Source organism: Myotis brandtii, unplaced genomic scaffold (assembly GCF_000412655.1).
Source record: "Myotis brandtii unplaced genomic scaffold, ASM41265v1 scaffold1335, whole genome shotgun sequence".
Classification (NCBI taxonomy): Eukaryota; Metazoa; Chordata; class Mammalia; order Chiroptera; family Vespertilionidae; genus Myotis; species Myotis brandtii.
The window spans coordinates 221,465-247,992 of record NW_005354738.1 but is presented as its reverse complement, the minus strand read 5'-3'; the positions used below and the strand labels follow the sequence as shown (position 1 = coordinate 247,992).

At 44.1% G+C, this 26,528-nt stretch overlaps 1 protein-coding gene across 2 annotated transcripts in view; it reads right to left on the bottom strand.

The window, feature by feature from the left end:
• CPPED1 (calcineurin-like phosphoesterase domain containing 1) overlaps positions 1 to 26,528 on the bottom strand; it is a 109,117-nt gene that overhangs the window by 32,329 nt on the left and 50,260 nt on the right. Inside the window, exon 3 of one of the 2 annotated variants that reach the window (XM_005860346.2) lies at positions 3,121 to 3,543. The exons of the other annotated variant lie outside the window; for it this stretch is intronic. Within the exon in view, the coding sequence (XP_005860408.1) occupies positions 3,121 to 3,543 (423 nt within the window). The remainder of the gene's footprint in view (positions 1 to 3,120; positions 3,544 to 26,528) is intronic. 2 annotated transcript variants of the gene reach the window in all.

Sequence of the window (26,528 nt, the reverse complement as noted above, 5' to 3'; positions counted from 1 at the left end):
CTCCATGCTGCCCGTGGTTTGTTCTGTGTTTGAAAGGCCCTTAAGCAAAGGGCCTGGCTTAGTTAAGCCACTAAAATTGACGGGGGGACTGCAGTTAGAGCACCCATCTCTCTGGTTTTCCCCGTGAGCAGGTCTAGGGGAGATCCTGGGGCAGTAGCCACGAGGACGCCTTCTCACAGGTGTAAGTGGTGCCTGGCAGTGATACAGAATTTACCAGGCGACCGAAAAAATACGCAGGAGTACCGGAGGCACAGGAAAAACCCATTTATTTCCCGACATTTCACATGTATCGGTACGGTGACTCAGGGGAGTCTGTTTCTCTCCAAATCCTGAGCCCCCCAATATGGAGGAAGCTTTCCCTTTATACCCCTTTGGTTTCTTTGTCCCCCAAATATGGGCCATACTTCCGGACCTTTCACAGGCTTTGCAAAAAGCCCCATGTGCTGGGATGGGGGCAGTGGGGCCACATCTCAAGGCCTGGCCTGGCGCCAGCACTGATAACTCCATCTGGGGATGGGTTATGGCCTCTCTAAAATGGGAGTGGTATTTTGGGTAAACAGGTCTTGCAGGACCAGATAATTAAAGGGGCAGTGACTAGATTCAGATTGCTAACCCCCCCAAAATGTCTCATTTTCCCCATCAGCAGGAATACTGGGAGGCCAGCTGTGAAGTGAGAAAGAACTGCTGTGAGCCTGGAGAGCCAGCATGTGGATCAGAGCAGGATGCACAAGACCAAAGGCTTGGAGGCCCTGTGATGGGCACTAACAGGCGAACACCCTCCGGGAAGGCTGGGCCTGGAGCTCTGAGAAACCAGGACTTGGTCTGCTCTGCACCGGCCTACAGCGGTGCCAAACAAGGACATGGGCTATGGTCAGTCGGTCAGGGAGGGAAGGAGTGTTAGTTTCAGCCCTTCGTTGGTCCTACAAATACTGATGAGGAATTTATTATGTGAGCCCTGAGCCAGGCCTCCTGCATGCAGGTGACTACAACAGTGTCTCTGTTCGAGAGATGAGAGTCCAGTGGGGGATTCAGGAAAGCTGAGAAGGGGGGGCTGGGGGAACCTCATCCTGAAGGTGTCAGAGTAAAGCAGGTGTTGGCCAGGTGAAGTGGAAGAGGCAGAGATGAAGAGGAGGCCTCTGGCACCAGGCAGAGATGGACTGCAATGGGGAAGAATGGGCCCGGGTACCAGGTCAGAGCTGTTGCCACGACCCGGATGAGAGACATGGTGGCCTAGAAGAGTGGACAGGATGTTGATATCAGGAAGCAGAACAAAAGGCACATGACATATCAGAGTCTCCCTGGGCAAGGAGGCCCTGCTGGGCACAGTCCGTCAGGTTCTGGAGCCAGATGCACTGAGTGGAGTAAGAAACCCGCACCCTGCCCTGTCCCCTGCTTAGCAAGCAACCTCCGGATAATAATAGCCTTCGGGAAGAGACTGCTGCTAGGGCTGAGGGGAGGGCTTCAGTCTTACACGAATCATTTCATTGGCATTCGGTGGGAGATGTTAGCTTCTGGGAGCAAGGGCAAGTGGAGTCTGTCCCCACGACAGGCCAGCCCTGGTGTGCCAACGAATCCTCCCTGGCGAGCAGGGCTGCAGGCCTGACCGGAGGTGGCCGGCACAGCCCAGATCTGATGCCATCCTGGAGGTGGGCAGCAGGCTCCCCCGAGGATGCCCTGTTAGAGCAGTGGGCTCTCTCTATAAAATCCACAGGTCTTACTATCTGGGGTGCTAGTGGCCGCATGTGCTCCATCCTACGATGGGAAACCCCAAAGCACATGCCACTCAAGACTGTGGTTGACAACAGCAGAGAACAAAGAGCAACCACGTGGATGGCATTTGCATCATTTAACATTTGATATGAAAGGAATCATTTGAGTGGCATAAAATGTTCTCTCTGACATTATTTTTTGTTAAAAAACAGTCTCCATGGTGTTGCTGATGCCATCTTGACACTTTATTTCCTTGTCATCAAAACGGTTTTCTACACCAACTCAAGCACGGCACAAAATTTCAAAGACCTTAATAGTTTTCTAACTTCATCTCCATGGAACAGTTGGAAAATGCCTCCAATTATGCAAGCTTTTTATAAAATGCCTCAAAAATACAGAAGGGCCTATTGTACTTTTCACAAGTGAATGCGAACTCATTTAATGATCAAAGATGAAAAGAAGAGTGTCAGGGTTTTTTAAAAATTCTAATGAATGATTGCTACTTGGTTAGGCCACCTCCCTCTCCTTACCCCCTAACCGACACATTTACATTTTAGAAAAGTCTGAAAAAGTGCACTCTGGAAAGATCTAAACAGAGGCATTAGGACCAAAACAAGAGATACAACAGTTGTCAAAACTGGAATCCTGCCAGGTCTCTGAAACCTCAGGGGTCAGCTAAGATCACACCGCTGTTCACAAGAGGAATACTGCAGGTGCTCCCAGGGGCAGAAGTGAGGTGTGTGAGCTAGTGCTGCACAGAGTGCCACCAGAAACCAGAGCCACAAAGGGAGCCTCTCATGCTCTATGAGTGTGCACACACATGTCAAATGCATGACCACTGTAAATGTACTACTTACGTTTAATGTACATTTCTCTCTCCTGGTTCTGGAGGAGACGTGGTCCTCTCCAAAGGAGAGCCAATGAGGCCTAGGGCCTGCCCACTGCAGCCCACCCAGGACTTCCCAGGTTATACCTGAGGGAGTGGGAAGCTTGGCTCTTAAAGATCATCTGCCCGTGGGCAAGTTCCTGCTCCTCAGAGAAAAGGTGCCCTGGCATCTTCCCTTTCCAGGAACACATGTAGTCACACTCAGACCCTGCCCCAGTGCCCCCTACCTGCAGGACCCCCACCCTCAGCTGTGAGCAGCTACCACAACGTTAGTACCCTGCCTAAGGGGCTATTCTAATGCTTTCAGCCTCTTCTCATTTAACCTCACAACCAGCCTATGAGAGCTACTCTTGCTGTTCCTACTTTACAGATGAGGAAATGGAGGCACCTTGTCCCAGGCCTCACGGCCAGTGAGTGACAGAGCTGAATCAGAACCCCTTCGCCAGGCTGTGGAGGGGCAGAAGGATCTGGAAACCTCCCCCTCGGACCACTCTTCCACCCAGACACTGGGGACCCGCTGCTACCTGCTTTGATGAACTTGTCTGCCATCTCCTTCCGCATGGGCTTGGTGAGGTTGAAGTAGTCATCCTCCTCGTCGATGCTTTGGAGGAAGAGGGGGATGTGCTGGAAGACGATGGCGCGCTGGCACTTCTGCTGCCCCGCCACGCTCAGCTGCTGGTCCAGCCACTGGTCCTGGGCCTGCTTCAGGGCAGGGCACCTGGAGGCGTCGTACAGTAACTGGGAGTTGAGGACGAGGAACAGGACGCCCCCGACCCAGAAGCTGAAATAGTCGTCTCCCCAAGTCTCCTGGAACTCCGCGATGGTCTCGGGCGTGGGGATGTTGCCCACGTCGTGGTTGCCGCTGACTAGGACCAGCGGGATGTCGCTGTCCACGTTCCTGAGCACCCGCTGCAGGTCCTTCGTCTGCTCCTTCCGCCAGGGCATCCCTGCAAGAGTGAGGGTCACATTCTGAAATGGCTGAGGTTGTTTTGGCATTTATTCACATGAAATAAGAGGGAAGAATCTAGAAATGCATTCAACCGGGCAGAGAGAAACTGCAAAAGTAAGCCTATGCTAAAAGCAAATCAGCAAGTGAGTTGGAAACCACTGCCCCCTGGGTTGAACTGTCCTTCCCTCAGGATGCCTTGGATTTCAATGACTAAGTGGCATCTGACCCAACGTGCCGACTGAAGGATGGTGGAGTCACTGTACTATTAAATGTTAGTGAAACTTGGTTTCTATCTTTTCTTTAGATGAAAAATAAGTATGAGTAGTTGAAACTGTCCCGCCCCGTCTCAGCGGTTCGTGATGTGCAGCTGCGGGAGTCCCAAACTGAAGTTTCTCATACTATACACATGGCCTTGCAGACTGTGTGAGCACCTTTATAGGAAAAATTCTTAGAATCTGAATGGCTTGATTCCTTTCATATGTGCCTTGCTAAATGCTCCCCACACAGAGAAAGAGGTATTTTATATTCCATTAGTGGTGTGTAAAAGCTCAAGTGCTCAATGTCTTAATATTAAGTGTATCCCCCCTGGCACAAGATTCAGTTTGGAGATGATTATTTAACTCGGGTGGGGAAGCTTTTTTCTGCCGAAGGCCATTTGCAAATTTATAACATCATTCGTGGGCCATACACAATTATCAACTGAAAAATTAGCCTCTATATTTGGTCAAACATTTAATTAACTCGCCCCTAATGCCTTGGCAGGAACAGACCAAATGATATCTCAGCCTAAATGGCCCACGGGCCAGATGTTCCCCACTCAGATTTAGCTTGAGAATTGAAAAGTGTGTGGGTACCTGACTCCCTCAGATTCCTGGCTTCCACACTTGATATAATAATGCATTAAAACTTTAATAAATGGGTTCTAAAATGACCAATTCAAATCCACATCTGTTTTTTGAGCCCCTCTATGCTAATTTATTCAACAAATATGTACTGAGTGCAGACTATGCATAAGGGTCTGCTTTAGTTCCTGGGAGCGAGCTATGAGCCGAAGATACACAAAGTCTTCCCTTCAAACTGGGGAGCCAGGTAATTTGTCAAGTACATGACAGATGCACCCGTCTGTTTCAAATGTTATGCAGCGTTACTGAGAAAAGCCAAGTGGGGGAAGGCCATGCTTCCCGCGCCATGTTAGTACCGACGAATATGCTTAGTATTGTGCAAAGTCAGCACAAGAAAAACGGTGGTAAGAGCTGCCCAGCTGCCCAGGGGATGATGAAAACTCACCTGGAAAAGCTTGCCATAGTGGATGAAAATTACACCCAACAGTTCATTTCCATCATGAGTTTAAAGGAAAGCAGAAAGTCTTTATGAAGCAATTACAGCTAAGAAAGACCATAAAGCAGAAATGAAGGAATTCATCTAGATCCTAGATGGTCATAACATAGGCAGAGGTGAAACGGGAACTGGTAGACGTCTCCTGTGAGCGTTCTCCAATTGTTGAATATGCAGCTCCTCATATTCCCACATAGTCACACTTGTTCGTGGTGTGATACAGATATCCTCTGTCATTATTCTTTGCTTTCGCCTGTTGATCGGCATCCATTTCTGAAAGATTTGGTTAGGTTGCCATCGTAATCAGATCGATCCATTCAGAAATTCTGCCAACTTTTGTGTTCATCTACTTTTAGCTACCCTGCCTAAGAGTTGAGAATTTCCATATGTCACTGAAATGTTTTATATTTCTTCCTAATAAGGTAAGTTAGTAAAAAGAAAAGAAAGACGCAGAGCCATCCTCTGCATGTGGATATCCAGTTGTCCAGCACCGTTTGTTACAGGGACTGTCTTTCCCCACTGAACTGTCTTGGCAACCTGGCCAGAAATCAACTGACCTTAAATATGGGAGTTTATTTGTGGGCTCTCATTTCTACTCCATTGATCTATGTCTATCCTTATGCCAGTACTACAGTGTTTTGATTACTGTAGCTTTCTAATAGGTTTAAAATTAGAAAGTGTGAGTCCTCCAACTCTGTTCTTCCTTTTGCAGGGTCCCCTGAACTTCCATATGCATTTCTGGATCAGCTCATTCAAGGTCCACCACACAAGAAGCTACAGCTTTTTAGGAAGGCTTGTTTGGGTTTCTGGCCACTGCAGACACACCATGCCATGGCCTGGCTGTTCTCGGACTGGACCGTGGCCCAGCAGCGTTGACCCTTGCCCAGGTTAAAGGTGAGGTGTCCTTCTGAGAGTAATGTCTGCTCACAGGAGAGGGAGGCAGTGGAGATGTGGGAGCCTTGATGTGTTCTGAGAAGGGTTCATGTTAAAAGGACTCTGTCCTCATAAAGATTCTTTGGCCAAAGGCAGAGGGGCTGGTAGAGAGGCAATTTTATGGTTTTCAGCATAATAAAAACTAGAACAGGGTAGTGATACTAGGAAAGGAAAGAAAAAAGACCATGTAAATATGTGTAAGAAAACACAGAGGAGAAAATATGTAAATGCCGTCATTGTCTGCACTTGTCACTGTGGGCCAAGGTCGTCCATAATTTATTTCCCCCCAAAAGTGATCATCTCTCTAGTGTTTATGTTCTTTAAAGCCAACCTTGGTGCTATTATAAGATGTGTACATGCATGATGATGGGATACTCAATTTAACAGAATACTACTAGCACTTGGTACATGGAAGTGCTACATGTGCATGGAAGACATTGCTCAAGGCTGACGCTGACAAGAGACATGCAACGTCCCGGGACAAAGTTCCAGGACAGTTATAAGCAGATTCGCCTTTGGAACTGGCAAGTCCCCTCAGGGGAAGGAACGACCAGTTCATTTCTGTTTAGAGCTGCTGGGGGTCAGGTGCATGAAAAGGTCTTAGTTAGAATGACTGCCTCTTTTTACTTTAAGATTCCATTTTATAATCAGAACTCTGGCACCTGGGGCTATGCTCCCAAACTCTTCGGTCTCATACAGGATTTTAAATATAAAACGTAATGAAAAATTAATAGAAGTTTCAAAATTAAACTCCAAATAGTCACTGCTCTTTCAAAGCCAGAAGCAAAATCTACAACACCTCAGTTATCATAGGGCTAGAAGAACAGAAATTATTTGTCTTCAGCTAGGCATTTATTCAGCACACCTGCTGTCCTACTGTGTGCTAGGTCTTGGCCATACCAGTAGAAGGAAGGGAGTTATCTTTGTTCCCATGGAGCTCAACGTCTAGAAGGGGAACCAAACATGGAAAAGGCAATGACCATGTTGTATTGCACAAGATGTGAAGGTATGTGACAGGAGCATCAGGCCCTGTGAAAGCACAGGGTGGGGGTGACCCACACAATTGAGAGAGCCTTCCCAGAGAAAGCAACACTCCCGCCAACATAAAAGGCTTAGGGGGACTTAGGGCCTGCTGAAAAGGAAGCAAGCCTTCAGAGGCAAAGAAACAGCAGGGTGAAGCCGAGGTCAGAAAGAGGCTCTGGCACCGGGAGGCGGGGCAGTGCAGAGTTGCAGCCAGAGTACCAAAAAGCGCACATTGTAGACTGCCGACTGTGTTTCAGCACTGAGCGAAGCACCTCACACAGATGGCCTCACCCACTCCTATAAGAACCGATGCAGAATTAATAACACAAATGCGGAAACTAAGGCACGGGTGACGCCCTCATTCAAGGTCACAGAGTTTGTAAGATGCTCACTGGATTTTAACCCAGGTAGGGCTGCCAGATAAAATATAAGATGTCCATTTGAAATTCCATATAACTGGACATTTTAATATTAGTATACAGTATTTGTGTTCCTGGATTTTTATTTGTGAAATCTAGATTCAAGTTCCACCTGGGTTAACCCAGCCTGACTCCAAAGTTGGTGTCCTCAGCGATGAAGGGAAACGGATACATACACCACCTCCTGGTCAGAGCCAAGAGCAGATGCAGAGTGACCACTATGGGGAAGAGAGAGGGCACTGCAGGCAATTCCACGAGTTTCTACATTGAGGTGCAAGACTATTAAACAGTTAGCTTGGCCACGTATTTCTTGATGTGTTACCCATCCACTGGCAACAATCTAAAAGTGTCGCTAATACAATTTGTTGGTCAGGGTATGGGGAAACAGGCAGTCTTTTATAGTGTTGACTGGAGTGTAAAAGGTTTCCTTTATTCAAATTTAAAAACCCACATACACCTTGATCCCCATGTTTTAACATCTGGAATTTTTCCCAACAATAATGTGTGGGGGAAAAGTACAAATAACAATTTTTATTGCAGCCAATTTGTAAGAGCAGAGCAGGGCTAGGAGTATGATAAGGGGAGTAAGTGGAAAATTTAAGAACCTCACTCTCAGGTTTGTGCAAGCGCTGGCCTGGCATTTGCACGACCCTGAGAGTGGGTGCCTCCTTAACTTATTTATGTTCCCTGGACACCTCACTTGCTTCACCCCAGCCCAGTGTTGAAGCATATCATAATAGATAACCTAAGTGAACACGGATAGAAGCCTGGGTAAATAAATTATGGTCTAGCCAATCAATGAAATGCTATGTAGCCACAAAAAAAGAATGAGGAATACTATCTACACTAAGGGAAGAAAGCAAGATCAATATAGGCATACCTCAGAGATGCTGAAGGTTTGGTCCAGACCATTGCAATAAAGCTAGTACCGCAATAAAGCGAGTGATAATCTTTTTGCTGGTGGAGGGTCTTCCCTTCAATTTGTTTAAAAAAAAAATTTATTGTGCAACTTCTCAATAAAAACGAAGTCTGGTTGTACATTGTGCATAGTTTACGACCCACCTTTCATGTGAAAAAAAAAAAGGAGAACTACACATAATATGTGCACACACTATCTTTGATAGGATGCCTTAAAAAACTGGTTCTATGTGCTGCTTCTAGGGAGAGACACTGGGTTAGAAGGAAACATTTTCTACATTTATATTCTTTTGTAACTTTTGAAAGTTGGTCTCTATCAAAAATGTAAATAAACAATATTATGAAAATAAAATGTAAGGAAAAAATATGCAAATATACTTATAAACGTATCTGGGAAAGATACACCAAGAACCTGGTAGTTGTCTCTGGAACACTGGCCTCTGGCAGGTGGGAGGTGGGGGGAAGGTCCGGGGGGAGCAAACTGATTTACCAACTGCCTACCCATATACAGAATTGGATTTTACCTTAAAAATTAAAGACATATAACTAACTACATGAATGTTAATCACACACACACATCACACTGTACGCACACACGCGCATATGTTGTTATCAGACAGTGTTAGAACTGAACAAAACTGGATGACCTTATATAATCCCAGCCAAGCCCAGACAAGAGCCTGGATGCCTTTGCACAGCCCATGGCTTCAGGGGATTTGGTCTTGGTTTGGCATGTGGCATCGTCCTCCTCCTCAGGGGATGGCACCTCAGGGAGAATGATCGAGCCGTGCAGGACCAGGCTCTGTTCCCTCGGAGAAGGAATCCTTTGCCCTTAAACACAGGAAGGTCAGCTTCTCTGAGTGTTCTAACTGCACCTGAAATCAGACCGGGTGTAGCTGGCCTCAGTCGCCAGCTAGCTTTTCTCAATGAGGTGTTGCTTCCGTGCGCTCAGCCCTCTTTCCCAGGGACTGGTGTTTCAACTAAGGAACCTCTTTTCTTCCATACCTTTGATAGTAACATGCGTTTCTGATTTCATACAGGTTGCAGCTCAACATGATTAAACAAAATTATATGCTGTTGCTGGAATAAAATCCCACTGCCTGGCTCATTTATAGAGTTCATTTAAATTCTTGGGGGCATAGATTAAAAGAAGACACCAGAGTGAACCTGGGATGGCTCTTCAGGAAATACTGCCATCGTATTCCAGAAGCAATGGGGAAACCCTTGGAAGGATGAGATGAACTCTTGGCCATGTAGCTTTCCTTAGGATTTTATTGTTTATTGAGAACCCAGGTGGCAACTTCATTCCCAGGAACATGGGTGTCGAGGCTACCATCATTTCCCCCAGCTCAGGGCTCCATCTTCTGAAGGGAAAATAGCCACTCTGCCTCATGTAAAGCCTATCTCAACCACCAGAGGGGCAGGCAAAACCACAGAGATGCAGTGCTCCCCTGCCACTCACAAAAATCTGATAATACACATTTTGTTTTCCCCTTTGGGGGTAGTGGAGAATGCAATGTGGTTACAGAAAAGATGGAACAAGAAATGAACAGCAAACCCATGGGTTTCCTTTCCTCTTAACCATCCCCGCCCTGCCGCAATACTCAGTGAGGGCAAATTCCCACCAGCAAACTGCTGTTGAAAACCACCCACTGCACGACCTTCAAAATATTTTCTCTTTCCTATGGAGGTTGTCTAAACAACAGATACTGCGCATAGATTTCAAGTATTGTGACTCTATTTACTGTTTTAGTAAGAAGTTTTTCTTCTTTTTTAAACAAGGTCAATGTTCTCTGTAGCAACTGGACAAGGAAGAATGTTGCTTAAAGAAAATAAGAGTTCTCTGTTTCCTAGTCCCTGTAGGCACAAGAGCTCTAACGAGAATTGATGCGGATACATTCAACCACTGTCGGGAAAATTTAAATTAAATAAATAGTGGGACAGCCTCAGTAAGAGAGACACAGTCAGGGTGTGTAATGAGCTGCTCATTCAGGGGGATGGAGAGTGGACTTCCAGGGTCAATACATTTAGCAGCTTAAAGAACAACAAAATCAATATGGCCCACGAGTAAGCTCACTCTGAGCAGTTACTTGCAAACCCAATGATTTCTCCAGCTGAGGTGGTGAAGGGGAGGCGGATAACAGTCCGAGATGCGTTAGAATTGCCTGTCCTAAAAATTGCTGCTGTACTTTGTCAGATCCTTTCACATCGCACAGCCTTCTGGGCCTGCCCCAGCTCGCAGGGCTTCCTTCTGCCAGGATATCACAGGGACCTGGCTTCACCACCGCCCCCCAACCCATCACCAGGCAGAGCAGTCAGTCTCCAGCAGGATTTTCTTGGTGCAATGACGATGCTCGGTAGGTGTGTGTGGATTTGGTCTAATTTGGGATCGGCTAAGTGCAGAAATCAACATGAAGACATTAGAATACACACAGAACACCCATGTCTATTCCTCCTTCCCTGGTTTCATAGTGGGCTATCAGCTGGGCAGCCTCAGGACCCTTCTTCCTCACTCCAGACCTTCGGACAAAAGCAGAAGGTTCAGCAGCTTCTCCACACACACACCACCACCACCACCACCACCACTCCTCTTGTCTTTTAAAGTCTCTTTCCCTAACTTAGCTGTGGCCCATCTTTAGGCAATTAAAGGTACAACTTGTGGCTTATTGCAAACTACATGGGTAGTAGCATCTGCCTGTTTTGGACTGAACCCCTCCCCACCCCACCCCCCGCCTCAATTCATATGTTGAAATCTTAACCCCTAGAGCTGTCTACAGAATTTGAGCCTTTCCCCAGGAGAGCTGATCCTCTTCAACTCCCCTTTACCCACCTCTATGGCATCGCAGAACTGCAGGCCCACGTTTCTTCTCCCCCGGTATAGCTTACTGCCTGCAGGACTGCACTAACCTCTGACTGGCCCCTCAATCCGTTCCCCCACAGCCACCAGCACGAGCTATTTCAGCGACACCAGCCTGTCACACGGCTCACCTCTCTCAACCACAATTCAAAGTTACATATACTTAATCTCTCCTTCCTATATGTGCTCCCAGCTATCCTCACCTCATCCCTCTGGTGGTGCAATGGAGAGAGGGTGTTTGGCATATTATGCAGAAGACACCGTCAGAAAACCTAACCCAATGCAAAACATGCATGTTTCCTGACTGCTCCGGAAACAGAATGGCTTGTGTGCCAGTGGAAGTGCCCCTGCCATTTTGCACGAGCACAAAGAGGGCTGTGCATTTACTCCTCATCAGCTTCGAGAGGGCGCAGGCCTGGCTGAGGGACCCCCGTCCCCCGAAGTGCACCGGGCCTCTAGTTAATTATAAGCATGCCCCTCACTATCACTAGTAAGTGTTTCTCTCTGCCAGGGCACCAAGGTTAGCATTTCACACATTATTTCACTGTGTCAGCAGTCCTGTCACCATGACACCATTTCGTTCTTAACTGTGTGCTGCCTCAGTTTCTCCAGGCATTGAGCAGTCATAGTGAATTTGCTATATCTATTTTCAACTAATAGGAAAAAAAAAACCACCAATGATGCTGAGGCAGGATAGTAAGAAGCTAGGAAAATTCCTCAGGTAGCAGAAAGGGGAAACTAACTGAGACAAGATAAGTAAACAAGGCCAAACAATTTAACCAACTAACAGCCAGCTAGTGAATCATAAGACCTTATCTTCCCCAATGAAGGACACTTGAGAGGTTTATACCTCTCCTTCCTGACCAGAGAATAAGCAGCTTAAATCACACTGGTTGGAGAGATAGATAACAGAGACTCGATTAGTGCCATTTGTGCAGGCCAACCCAAAGGATGGATGAAGTCAGAGAAACAAATAAAAAACCCCGATTAGAGCCAGACAGACCTAAGATAAAAGTAAAACAGTAAAACAGACCAGAGAATAATCCAAAACTCCCCTAAATCACAAAACTCGTATTGTGAAATCTTTCCTGCAGGAAGTCAATGTGAAGTCATTTTGATGCATTAGCATTTTAAAACACACCTGCAAAGCTGATGAATATTCTGCTGACACCCTCCCCTAAGATTCTTGCCCCCCTCAAGACAAATGATGCCAGCACAGGCTCGCTCTAAAACACACCCATGCCTGTTCTCGGGCATGAACTTTTCAACTTTCCTTCTCCCCAGAGGTTCTCAACCTGTGGGTCGCGACCCCTTTGGGGGTCGAATGACCCTTTCACAGGGGTCGCCTAAATACATCCTGCATATCAGATATTTACATTACGATTCATAACAGTAGCAAAATTACAGTTATGAAGTAGCAACGAAATAATTTTATGGTTGGGGGTCACCACAACATGAGGAACTGTATTAAAGGGTCGCGGCATTAGGAAGGTTGAGAACCACTGTAACTCTAAGGGTTTCCATGAGACATGCAACCAGGGGACAGGCAGCAGCAGCGCATCCCGGGAGTGAGGCCTCAGAGCCAAGCTACACAAAGCCATGGAGGAGGACAGCCTGGGAACTGGCTGGTCAGTGGGGTCACAGTGGGGTCTCTGACTTCCCAGTGAGCTGACAGCAGCCCACGTTGGCTCACTTCTCTCCTATAGTGTTTCTAGGAAGCCAAAGCAGAGCACTGCCTAGGCTCCCTCCTGTTACTTCTGCCCGAAGTCTGTACTTTATTCCACTGTCCCGAGCTCTAATAAATGTGCTCTCAAATTCACCTGGACTCGTATTGTGACACCTTTCCTACATGAAGTCAAGAACCCACACACTACCACCGGCCCTAGGCAGACCCGCTCTGGGCTCAGTCCTCATCTGGTGACAATGTCATGTGTATGGGCGAGGTGCCAGGAGAGTGTGACGAACAAGGACACTGTCCTTCCCCATGAAGCTTAGAGTGTGTACACAAGGCTTATGCCAGAGATGCCCTCACAGCTCCGGTCAGTGAACCAGAGCTAAGTGACCATAAACAGCAACCTGACCCTGGGTTTACAAGGTACAGTAAGTATAACCAATTGTGTGCCAAATATAGGGAAGTTCTAAACTTGTTGAAACGCAGCCAAATGTACACAAGGCTTATGCCAGAGATGCCCTCACAGCTCTGGTCAGTGAACCAGAGCTAAGTGACCTTCACAGGCTTTCAACCTGACCCTGGGTTTACAAGGTGCAGTAAGTATAACCAATTGTGTGCCGAATATAGGGGAGTTCTAAACTTGTTGAAATGCAGCCAACTTAATTATTCAGACAGGCATTCCAGCTAGTGGTAATAGGGAATACAAAGCAGCAAAATTATTTGACCAAATTGTCTGCCACAGGTTTCAGGGGTCACTGAAATTGCAGGGGAAATTCTGGATATCAAAGCCATTTTTTAAAGCATTCCATTCTGACAGAGTAATGTCAAGTCCTCAAATAAATATAAGGCTTTAGAATTTCTACATTCATCATAATTCTGCACTTAAGAACATTGTAATATGGATTTATTAACTTGAAAAGGTTTGTTGCTTTGTAAATTATCCCCTTAGAGCATCTAGAAGTATTAAAAGAAAAGAAACACTACAATTATAAATTTTTTTAACCTCTCAGAGTGGTGTTTATTTTACAGATTATTGTGTGCAAGAGTTTATTCATAAATGGGCTGCTAGGAATGCAACCAGGGTTTGTCACAGAAACAGTTTAACTGGTTGTTAGATCTCAGGCTCACTCACAACTAGTTACTCCACCACACAGACGAATGCCCTGATTCAACCACCTAAGAGGTACCATCAAGCTTCTCTCCCCAGCTGCAGCGTTTGTTTGCCCAGCAAAAATTTGAGATTTATTACTGCTGCCCAATTTTGTAACCTATTATCCTTTCAAAAATGCATAGGAACCTAACCATTATTTATACCCGTAGGTCACAATGATCATAAGGTAATTTAATATACTGGAGAGAAATATAATGTAAAGCAATATGTATATTAAATGCATCTGATTAGAGGGTCAGTAAAGGTATAATCTTGTGGTTATCCATACTTAGAAACATTATTTGTTACATCAATAGAAGTAAAACATACAATATTCGTGGCTTTAGGATAATATATCTCTAATACATGAAGAAGCAGGGGAGATAAAAATGAAGAGTTTGCAGGTTGATTATATTTTTGAGATCCCAAAGAAAGAGTGATGTGACCCAAGGTCACCGCTGGAGTTTGACCAAATGAAGCAAATAACCCTCCTGAGTTACTCAGAAGCCCACTACATAGGAAGAATAAATGTGCTGGCAGCTGTCAGTCATGGAGTCCTTACCATGTGCTAAGCACCTGCACTACTGCATCCTGACAAGCCTGTTATTGTATTACAACATGCTACCTGGTTGGCTGACCAGGTGACCGGGGCCCTTCCTCATGGCAGTATTATTCTAATGAGTAAAACCCACATGGAATGAAGTGCACTGATCTTGCTGGTTCTGTGATGCAGGAAAGATAGACAAAGAGGGATTAAATAGAGGACAAAGAGTCAGCTCTCCAGGGAAGGGCCCGAATGGTAAACAGATGGGTTGTGGAGAGTATCCTGGGCACTGAGTGTGCCTGTCATCTCGGCTGCCAACATAGTCGTCACCACTGTGAGCAGGAAAGGTGTCTGGGACTCCTCATTGCCATCCCTGCCAAGCCTGTCGCCTTCTCTGCAAAGGAAGGAGGCCCAGGGGGAACCTAGGTGATGGGTAGGGTCAACACACACCACTGACTCTTTGGGGAACACGACCTGACTTCCAATTCAAGACTCTAGACGTTCTAGCCTGCCTCCTAGTCCCAAACCAAAAGGATGTAGAGGTCCCAGGTGTGAGGGGACACCTGGGACACACACTTGGGATATAACAAGGTTAAGTGTTGGGATAGTCACATATGCCTAGACCTGAACATCATTTGATCAGCTTGAAAATCCTACATGTCATAGTATACTGAGGGTTTTGCAAACTTGGGGAAAGAAAATTAAGGGAAAGAATTCCACAAACTATACCTTCAGTCTGCGTTCTGTATCAATTCTGACTTAGATCAGAATTGTCTTGTCATTTTGTTGACAATACAGAATGTAGAAAACAATGGATAGCTGTGAAAGGCTGAGAGCAATAAAATCTTGTTTTTATAAAACCATTAAGCAGAAGTGACTCAGAGAAAACACAGGGTAAGAATGTTTGGTGAGACAGAGCTAAAAGCCACCTTAAAGTCATAATAGAGGCTTCCAATTAAAAATGGTGTATTGAAAACTCTTAGCTCTGTTCCTTCCATAAATCTTACTACAAAGATAGTGAACTCTCAAGGACAAGATAACGGGAAAGGAGAAAACCACAGAAATATGAAAACCAGGAAACAGACGGGCAAGTGGGAATGGGCTTAGCCAACCTAGAAAGTTAAATATTCAGCTAGCAGTGAGAAAGTCAATAAGCGACTGGCTTGGTACAACCACTTTTGAAAACTCTTTGGAAGTATTTCCCAAAGTTAAACCTACATCTTCCCAACAACCCAGCAATCCCACTCCCAGGTCCGTAACTAAAGAAATGAGTGTGCAGCTCGGCTAAAATACATGATATGAATGTCACAGCAACTTTATTCATAGTCCCAACATAGAAATGACCCAGAAATCCATCACTAGTGGAATGAGTAGATAAGTTGTGACATAATCATTAGATGGATGTAACAATAATGAAGAACATCCTGGGCACTGAGAGTGCCTGTCATCTCGGCTGCCAACACAGTCGTCACCACTGTGAGCAGAAAAGGTGTCTGGGACTCCTCATTGCCATCCCTGCCCTGCCTGTCGCATTCTCTGCAAAGAAAGGAGGCCCAGAGGGAACCTAGGTGATGGGTAGGGTCAACATACACCACTGACTGGGGAACACGACCTGACTTCCAATTCAGGATTAGACATTCCAGCCTGCCTCCTAGTCCCAAACCAAAAGGGTGTAGAGGTTATTGCTGCTGCATGTAATAACATGGATGACTGTCAGACAGTATGCACAGGAAAAGAAGCCTGAAGAGTACCTACTGTAAGACTCATTTTTATGAAATTAAAGAACAGGCAAACCCAACTGACAGCGCATGAAGGTTACTGACGCAGAAGAGGCAGAGGGGAGCCCTCTGGTGTATCTTGATCCGAGTGGTGGTTAAGGGTGGATTTACATCAAGCTCTTCACTTCAGATTACTTGCATTTTATTTTATATTAAACCTCAATTTTAAAAAAGTGAAGAAAATGAATTTTTAAATATCTGCTTTGTATCACAGATGCCCTAAAGGCCCAGGAATTTGTGGTGACAGGTAACCTTGGAAATGGGGGTAAAAGAGACCTAAAACAGAGAGATGGCATGAAATTCCACAAAGCTGGACCACTGTCCTCCTCACTCTGGCAGAAGGCGGTTTCGGTTTTTGTAACAAGTAAACAGGGGATTCTGAGAGACCCATCAGGTAGAGTTAGGGGTGAGGTACCATAGAGAAGACAGGAGGATTAAGATGAAAGGTTTTACCCCCTTTTTGTGAACACCGCCTTGTTCTTCTGTTTGGATCCTAGAGCGCCCCCAATGAGAGCAGCCAGGCAGAGCCCTCCAGCCACAGGCAGGAAGAGTCTCCTCTGGGGCATCTGAGAACCAAAATGAGCTGAAGACACTGGGGAGCAGGGGAGCCTCACCACTATGGTGCAAGACCCCCACGCAGCATCCAATCAGCTTTGCGGTGCTGCATTCTTTCTTCACTGCACTCAAGCTGGAGCAGCTAACCGAGGATCATTAAATGCCTGAGGAAAGTCCAATACGAAAGCCACGCCAAAATAATCAAAACCAGAGAAGACAGAGACTATTGGGGGAGAAGGGGGGAAACTATCATTAATATTCTCAGAGAAAAAAGATACTGCATCAAACAATTACAGGATGCTACTTTTAAAAAGATTAATGACCAAAAAAAAGTTCTTGGAAATTAAAACTATGGTAGAAGAAATGAAAATCCAGTAGAAGCTTAAAGACAAACTTGTGGAAATATCTCAGAAAGTAGGATAAGCAAGGAAATGGAAAAAAGGAGATAATATTTGAGGACCAGTATAGGAGCCCAATATCTGGAGAATATGAATACCAGAAAATACAGAAAAACTCACAAGGGAGAATCACCAATGAAATAATTCAAAAACATTTGATGGCCATGACTTTATTAAGTGGATTAAGCAGATTCACACCATGGTTCATCAGTGTTATTTCAGAACCCTGGATAAAAACATAAGATACTGCAGGCTTCCAGTCTTATAAAAGGATCAAGAATCAGAATGAAACTGAGCATCTTAAAACCCTACTTAACAAGCAAAAGCAAGGAAGCAAACCTTACAAAATTTCGAGAGAGAAATTACTCCTTACCTAACATTCTAAACCCAAATTACCAAGCTATCAATTTAATGTCAGGGTCAAATGACGATATTCTCAAATGTAAATTCTTCCCCCGAAGCCACCGGAGGATGAGATGCATCTGAAAAGGAAGGGAATTGGGCTCCAACATGAGATAGAGGGGAAATCAGTCCCTAGGATGGGGATGAAGTCCCCAGGTGATGGTGTTAGCAGGCTTAGAGAGTAACCAGTCAGGGCCTTACGAGAAATTTCTTCAAGAAGCTGACACTGATAGAATGCCTAATATTTTTAAATTTATTGACAGGAAATTTATGCACTTATGCCTTTGGAATTAGTACATTTTAAAAAGTGAGACCTTTTGCCCTAACCGGTTTGGCTCAGTGGATAGAGCGTCGGCCTGCGGATTGAAGGGTCCCAGGTTCGATTCCGGTCAAGGGCATGTACCTTGGCTGCGGGCACATCCCCAGTAGGGGGTGTGCAGGAGGCAGCTGGTCAATGTTTCTCTCTCATCGATGTTTCTAACTCTCTATCCCTCTCCCTTCCTCTCTGTAAAAAAATCAATAAAATATATTAAAAATAAATAAATAAAAAGTGAGACCTTTTATTTTCAAAAGGCAAATAAAATTTCCAGGAAAAATAATCATGACATATTACAGAGCTCAGTTGTGAACAATGCTTAAAATAAAGTATATATAAACTATTATAAATATTAATACCTATATAATCCAAATTAAGCTTTAACAAAGATGCAAACGCAATAAATAATAAGCAGATTCAGAAGTAGCAACATGAGCACACTATTTAGAACTATGTAGGTGATGATCAACAAAATTAGCTAAAATCGTTGAAGGTGGTGGCCAACGGGAAGTGAGCAAAGGGCAGGTGAGGAGCTGTAAACTGTTGCTTCTCCACATTCTGTGTATAACTATGTGACTCACTATCTGCTTGCATATATAATGCTGACAAAAATTAAGAACTAAATCAAAAAAGCAAAACTTGAAATCATCATACTATTTTTGCTTAGTATAAAATAGCAATTCCATAACCTATATAAATGATTACACAATAATTTTTGTAATTTTAAAAAATCACTTTGCTGTCCACATGTGAGCCAAGTCTTGCGAGTAAGATAAACATTTGGAGGGGAGCAGGAGGACAGGGAAGAGAAGGGAGAGGAGCTGGAGGGAACAGCTTTTAGCAAGAGGAACAGTATGTGTGAGAACAGTATGTGAAAGGGACACAACCCCGAGGAACTGAAAAGCAGCCAGTATGGTTAGAGGCCGGAGTGAAAGGCCTCGGCAGGCCGGCCAGATCCAGGAGAGCCTGTGGCCCAGCATGGGAACGTGTCTGAATCCTGAGAGCAGTCCCTGAAGGGTTTTAAGTAGCGATCGGCATGTTCAGGACTGAGGATTCAAATAATCTCTGGCTGCAATGTTTATATTGACCACACTATTTTTAAAGAATGAAAAGTTAGCAGATGGTCTAAGGGCTTACCCTTGACTTACCGAAGAATTCTATATTTGCGTGAGGCTGTAGAGGCCAGAGGGGCCTCCTAAGCTGTGAGAAGAAAAGAGACACTGGAGGGCAAGGAAGGGGCTTGAGGTCTCTAGGGTGGTGGCCAGATATGGAACAAAAGGGGCCAGATGGAGGGAACACATGAGTAATTTTCTGTCTTCCTGGTATTCACCCTCTCAGCGTCAGGGGACATGACACATACTTATTAAAGGATTAATTTTCTGTCTTCCTGGTATTCACCCTCTCAGCGTCAGGGGACATGACACATACTTGCAAGACTAAAGGATCTGGTTATTTTTTAAAATAAAAATCACTAGCATCTTGTTCTACCAAGGAAAAGTTATCATGACAATAAGAATGGTGCTTGTCAATAATAATTTGTTTGATGCACGTAGAGGACCTGATATGATAATCAGAATTTGGATTATTCTTCCCTTAGAAATGTTAGCAATTCAAGGTTCACACCATAACATCCATGAGATATTCTAAATGTCCATCAATAACAGATGGCATGTTCTGTTTTTGGGGGGTGGTGGGTTGTTCTTTAAGGCATGAATATGAAATGGCACCCTTCCATCAATTAATTTTCTATGGAGAGCCAGATGTGGAGTTAAAGGCAGGAATAAAGGAATGTGCAACTCAAAGTTGTGCTCGTGCAGGGAAGCAGGCAGGGAAGGGAAGGCAGCCATGTGAATCAAACTTCAGCTGCTATCAGGGAAAGTCTTGTGATGGTCACAGATTGGAGGCTGTGTTTGGAGGTTCAAGTACATCTCGGGTTCCATGTGTCTAACTGGCTACACCCATGGCTGAGGTGTCATTAAGTCAATGTCACTCAAATTCCTGGCCAGGAGGAATCAAGACATAGAAGATGAGCCAGGGAATCAGGAATCAATCATGGGGAACCATAAAGTGAGAAAGAGGATGGCCATTTAGAAAGAGAAAAAGCAATGCTGGGGTAAAGGAGAGCTTGGCAGAGAGGGGAGGATAGATAGCGTGGTACGCAAGCACACAAAACATTTACAAAGTCGTCTTAATATTAAGAGGCTGATGCTGAAGCATATCCACCAAGATATGTTTCCAAAGGAAAAAAAAATGTTTCTATCTTAAAGTCTATAAAATAACACTGGAAATATTTTCACTTCAGGTGCGATGTCATTGTTCTCTTTTAGTGAGCATTTCACAATTGGAAGGGTGGTGTGTTTTTAATGAAGGGACGCCATGCAGCCATTCACAACGATCCTTGTAATAACAAGGAGGCTTGTTTATGTTACATGAAGAATTGCAGCACACAGAACTGCAAATAATTTATGAACTCAGCTATGCCGAAAAAAAAATTTTTTTAAAGATTAGAAAGGAAATATGCCCAAAATGTCACTAGTTATTACCTCTGGGTGGTACAGAACTGAATGATTTTTCTCATTCTTCTTCTCAATTTTTTTTTCAATTAAGCATCTATTACTTTTATAATCACAAAAAAGCCACACATACTATTTTTTAAAAAACAACAACAACCATGGTAGAGAAATAAAATCTCTCTGAATATTTTCGCAAATGTATAACTGTAAGCTGCTGTATAAATGTATAACTGAATATAGATGATCCCTGTTTCATTTATTCTCAAATAAGAATGAATGCTGGGATTGTCAGGAATAATAAATGGCAAAAGCTCCTGGCAAAATATTCTACCTACTTAAACAGAAAGAGATTATGCAAATTATTTAGAGTGCTTAGAGTATGGCCTAACTGCTGGGTAAATGCTTATTAAGTAGCCTACATACAGGGCCGTGGACTAAAAATTATAACCCTGCTCATAAAACGAATGTCACCTTATTAGAGCCCAAATACAGTTGCAATATTATTAGCAAACTGTTTTTGCCAACATGTTTAAGGGAGAAGCTAAATTCTGGCAGGCTAAAATTACTGTCCCTGGCAGAAACACGTCCAATGCGGGAGGCCGTGACGCATTAGGGAAGGCAGGAGGGCTACAGAGGGAGGGGGTTTGAGTCCGAGTCCTGGTTCTGCCCCTTACATAGCTACACAACCTTAGGCAAGTCATTTCCTCTCCCTGAGATTCTGTTTCTTATCCCCAAATAAGTATAATGTCTAAATTGCCAGGACTGCCATGAGAATAGGCAAGTGTGTGTATGTGTAGAGTGACTAGCAGAGAGCCTGGCTCAAACCAGAGAAGGAATGAATGAATGAACAAATAATCAAAGCAGGTGAGCTTTTCCTCCTTTTTGGTATTGTCTACTGAGACCAAAGTACTTGTTCAGTACACGCTGGAGGAACAGTGGTGGGACAGAGCCCTACTGGTGGGCCAGCCCCACTCCCATTTCCTCCCTTTCCCACCTCCAGTACAGAGGCTGGAAATGCTACACACACGGTTCCCCAGACTCCTTTCTAGCTAACAGTGACACTAGCAGAAATTGGCTCAGGGAAGTCCCAGGAAACTTCTGCTATCTTGAAAAGGGGTCAGATGTCACTGGTATTGCCTCCCAACCTTCCTTCTTCTCTTAAAGATGGAGGAGCCTTGTTACCATGAAAGAAAAATAAGCTCCGCTTTATTTAAGCTACTTTTTGTCTAAACCTGCAAATACATTAAGACAAATACATTATGAAAGAATACAAACCATGAATATAACTTTCATGAGGACAATAAAAAGGGTTCACAAAGAAATGTAAAATTATAATGTATTATTAGTGTTATGAAGGAGCACTTGAAATTCTCTCCTTCGTATGTCAGGGGTTTTGAGCCAGGGTGTGGTGTAGTGAGAGAGGCAGGGTGGAGAGGGAGGGAGGGGAGAGAAAGAAAAAGAGAGAGAGAGAGAGAGAGAGAGAGAGACTGAGAATACATATCTGTGGTCAGGAAAGCTTCCTGAGAGGTCATGATGATACTGGGGAAGGAGGGGGATTAGTGGGGAGAGAATTCTCAGCAGAGTGAATGGCAGGTGCCAGGCCCTGTGGCAGAACAGAAGAGTATGAAGTGTGAGATGTTGAACATGACAGCAGCTGTTTCACGGAGGGCATAAAGACGTATAATACAAGATCAGACCATGGGAGGTGGGCAGGGGCAGACCTCTTTCAACTTTGTACTCATTTTTAAGTATTTAGCTGTCTTTCCCCTCGAAGAGCAAGGGAAAGCAATATAAGTGAGTTTGGCAAAGAGGTGATGTTTTCATTTTGGATTCTGGTGGTAATTTATCTCTCTGTGGGTGTGGTGTGGTGCATGAGAGAGATTGAGGATATGTATCTGTGGCTAGCACGGCCAACCAGATAGCCAATGTCCATTCTCCCTTCTTCCTTGCCACTAGAAACCAGATTTTGTTTGGGGCAGCCATGTGCCATGCCCAGCTAGAGAACTATGATTGGTCCAAGCCAAAAGCACATTGCTCTTCCCTTTTTCCCAAGACTCCCTGGAGTCCAGGAATGGTCATGTAACCTGGATCTGACTGATGAACCCCAGAAGAAGTCCAGTTGGTGGTGGGGTGGGGGTGAAGGTGTGTATATAGGACACAATCTTAGGGAAGTGTTTGCTTTCCTGATAAAAGGGGGCCCATGTGGTCAACACAGCCATCCTGAGACCACAGGGCAACAAACAGGAAGATGAGAGCCAGTGTGCTAAGAATGATGATGCTTACAGTCAGGAAGACCCCGGGGCCCCGAGGGCACTGCTGGGAGGAGAGATCAGGACCCCTATTTGTTTAAGCTGCCAATGCGTGGGTAGCCTGTCAGTTGCAGCCAAACACTTTCCAAGTGATATGCAATCTTTTCTCATCTGGCCAAAGGAGAAAAGGCTTCAGGACCCCTATTTGTTTAAGCTGCCAATGCGTGGGTGGCCTGTCAGTTGCAGCCAAACACTTTCCTAAGTGATATGCGATCTTTTCTCATCTGGCCAAAGGAGAAAAGGCTACACAGATCCACAACTGTTCACCACGCCTGGTAAGGAGTGTGCTCAGCAGCTCTAAGGAGCCGGCACTGCACTGGGTAACATTCCCATTCCCAAACCAGAACTGTCTGATACAGCAATAGAATGGGAACCAATTAAGAAAAAATATGACTGTAACTTCAGGCCAACTAGCTGGATAGTACTTATAACGGAGGGCGCAGGCCACCAGACGAGGTAAATCATCAGAAGAGCTGTTCTGCCTCATCAATGCCACCAGGGACACTCAGAATGGTTTTATACCAGCCTTTTAAAAAAATGGGCTAAAAAACGAATCCTCCTTTGATGCTTTTCTATAGAATAAGTGAACTGAGACGAACTTGTTTATGGAGAGCTGCGGAGAATCACATGTGAGCACGAGAGGGGGCAGTCATTACAAGTGATAAAGGGACTCCATTCACTGGGGTGCAATTTAAGGTTATTCTAAGCTCAATTCAGAGTTTTTGAAATGGGCATGACTATTGCTTCCCTTCATCAAGGGAAGAAATTGGTTGGACACTATTGATCTGTTCACACAAGCCACCAGAAAAAAATCACTATGGAAAAGCAGGTTGGGCATGTGAATTTCTATGGGACAAGAGACACTAAATGCCCAAATAGGACACCTGTTGGAATTGTGTGAGTGGGTTCAGTTAACTATGCTGCAACTTAAAATTTCTAGTAACACTGCCAATCACTGTACGTGTGCTTACCTCCTACCTATGGTCAAAGTGACAGTATTTAAAATGTGACAAAATAGAGACGTTCTTATAAACACACGAATAGAGAAATATGTAAAAATGACCATAATACTTTAGGAAAAATATTTTAAATAACTGCAGACAAGCCTTGAATTTTAATAAAATCATTTATCTAACGATGAACTACTACCTAAAGAAATATTACATGAGTAAAGGCAGCTGGCTGAAGAGCTGGCCTGCTGCGTCAGAAATCAGACAGTGACACGTGTCCATCAGTTTGGGCTGCTATGACCCAGTGTCACAGGCTGGGTGGCTTATAAACAACAGAAATTGATGTCTCTCAGCTCTGGAGGCTGCAAGTCTGAGATCAGGTGCCAGCAGGGAGGGGTTCTGATGAGGCTCTCTTTCAGGGTGCAGAGGTTTGACTCCTCGCTGTGTCCTCCCTGGACCGACAGAGAGGTGAGAGCTCTCTGGGGTCCTTTTCATAAGGGCACTAATCCCAATCATGAGGGCTCATCCCTATGATCTAACCCCACCTTCTGATACCATCACATGGGGGTTAATGATTTCAACACTGGAATTTTGGGGGAACACAAATATTCGGTCCATAGCATGACACAAAGGCAGGAATGTGAAGTATATTAAATAACCCTGGGGTTTTAAATTCAAGTAAGATTAGGAAGATCAAAAAGTCCTAACTAAGGATATTAAAGGAACTATAAATAGTCCAATATGATTTTTAAAAAAGTCATGATTGCCAATCTTAAGTAGATATGGGTAAATATATTTCATGATTTGCAAAAACATAAAATATGCTTGCCTGAATATGTAACTTTCCTACAAGTGACTATTGTACTTTACCTATTCCTTTCTTATGGTTATTAATTACCATTCATTAAGTGATAAAGTGTGTGTGCCAGGCAGTATATAAAACACCTGAAAGGGAAGGGCACTTAGATGGTTCAATGAAGAAACTAACATTTCAGAGTAGTTAGGAATATTGCTAATATCTACATCTCAGGACTATTTTGATATCCTCAGGGAAAGAATAGTGTGCTGCGGTCTCCAAGACCACCCCCTGGTTTGACTCATAGGACCCAGCACATGTTACTCCTGGTGTGATTTATCCCAGCAAACGACACAGACCAGGATCAGCAAAGGGTTGGGTGCATGGGGCAAAGTGTGCAGAAAAGCAGGTGCCAGCTCCCAAGAGTCCCCTCCCAGTGGAGTCTCACAGGATGTGCTCCATTCCTCCCGCAAGGAGCTGTCCACCAGCGAAGCTCACCAGAGATGTTTTACTGGGGGCTGGTCACGAAGGCGGCCTCTGCCTGGCACTGACAGACTACTCATTAAGTGGTGCTAGGGAAGCTGGTAATCCCAACAGGAGCATAAAATAAAATAAAGTAGGGTCCCTATTGCTACCATACACAAAAGTCAGCTCCAAACAAATTAAAGACCTAAGTATAAAAGATGGTTTAAGCTTTTAGAAGAAAATAGAGTATCTTAACAACCTCAGGGTAAAGAATGATTTCCTAAACAGAACAAAACAGAAAATGCACTGAGCATAAAAGAAATTGGACTACATTAAAACTTAAAACTTCTGCTCATCAAAAACAAAATAATTTAAAAAATAAAAAGATAATTAAATCTAAGAAAAGTTAGCAACAACTAATATAAGCTGACAAAAGAGTAATCCGTAAAATACATAAAGAACTGTTCTAAATAACTAGAAGAAGCATCTATACCTCAATGGAAAAAACAGGCCGAGATAAACAGACAATTCAGAGAGGAGGCCGTCCACAAGGTCAGATGACTCCACATGTGAAAAGATGTTCTTTGGATTTTCTGTCACATGCCCTTAATGCCTAACTGAAATGCACACGGGAGGCTTCAACAGCACTGTTCATGTTTTATTTCATAAGCTGGCTGTGTACTCATTTTATTAATCTTTAGCCTATTTTTGGTGTTCTTTATGTTTTTCAGTTTTTTAAAACGCTGAAACATTTAAAACTTTAAAAATATGTAGCTTAATACCTAATCCTCAGTAAGATTTTGGAGACTCAATGGTAAAATGTATGAGAAATGCCTATGGTAGGCAACTCAATAAATAAACTGAATTGGAAATAATAAGAAAACTTCCTAGAGTCACCAAACTAATAAAAAGTAGTAGCGCCAGAATTCAAACCCAGTTTTGCCTGCCCTCCAGGGCCAAGCATTTCCCAATACACCCTAAATTAACGAGTAGATAAACACAAGTTTGCGTTGGAGATAAAGGCTTCTTATAATAAACTAGTTCTAGTTTATAAAATCAAACACAACAGGAATAGAGCAGAGGTTAAAGCACCATTTCAAAATAAAAGGGCTTAATTTTTCTTTAAGAAAATCTATTAAAAGAACATCATAGATTGTAACTGAAGTTTGATGAAAAACATCCTTTGGATCTTAAAAAGCTTACCTGATGCCAGTTAATAACATAAACTTGTACCTGAATCACTGTTCTGGTTGCAATGAGTTTCCAGGCTGGATAAGAAATGCTCATGTTATCTATTACTCTATCACACAAACAGGGCAGCTTTGCTTCATGCTGACAGCTCCGACTTAATTCTCCCTAACTGCCTTCTGTTCAACCACAGTTATCTTCAGATTGGTGGGGAGAAATCAACTTTTGTCAGTTTTAAGTAGATCAAATTTATTAAACTCTGAAAATCAGTTACTTGAGGGCTATCCTGGCAGGCAAATCTACACTGAGTGGCCAGATTATTATGACCACCTGACGTTTGTAGGCAAATTAGCTATAATTTCGCGCTGAAGTTGCTAGAGGGCCAGACCATTATAACGTCTGAATCAGGTTGTTTACCACGACAGTAGAAGTGATTTTTTTCTGAAGATATGGGTAAACAAC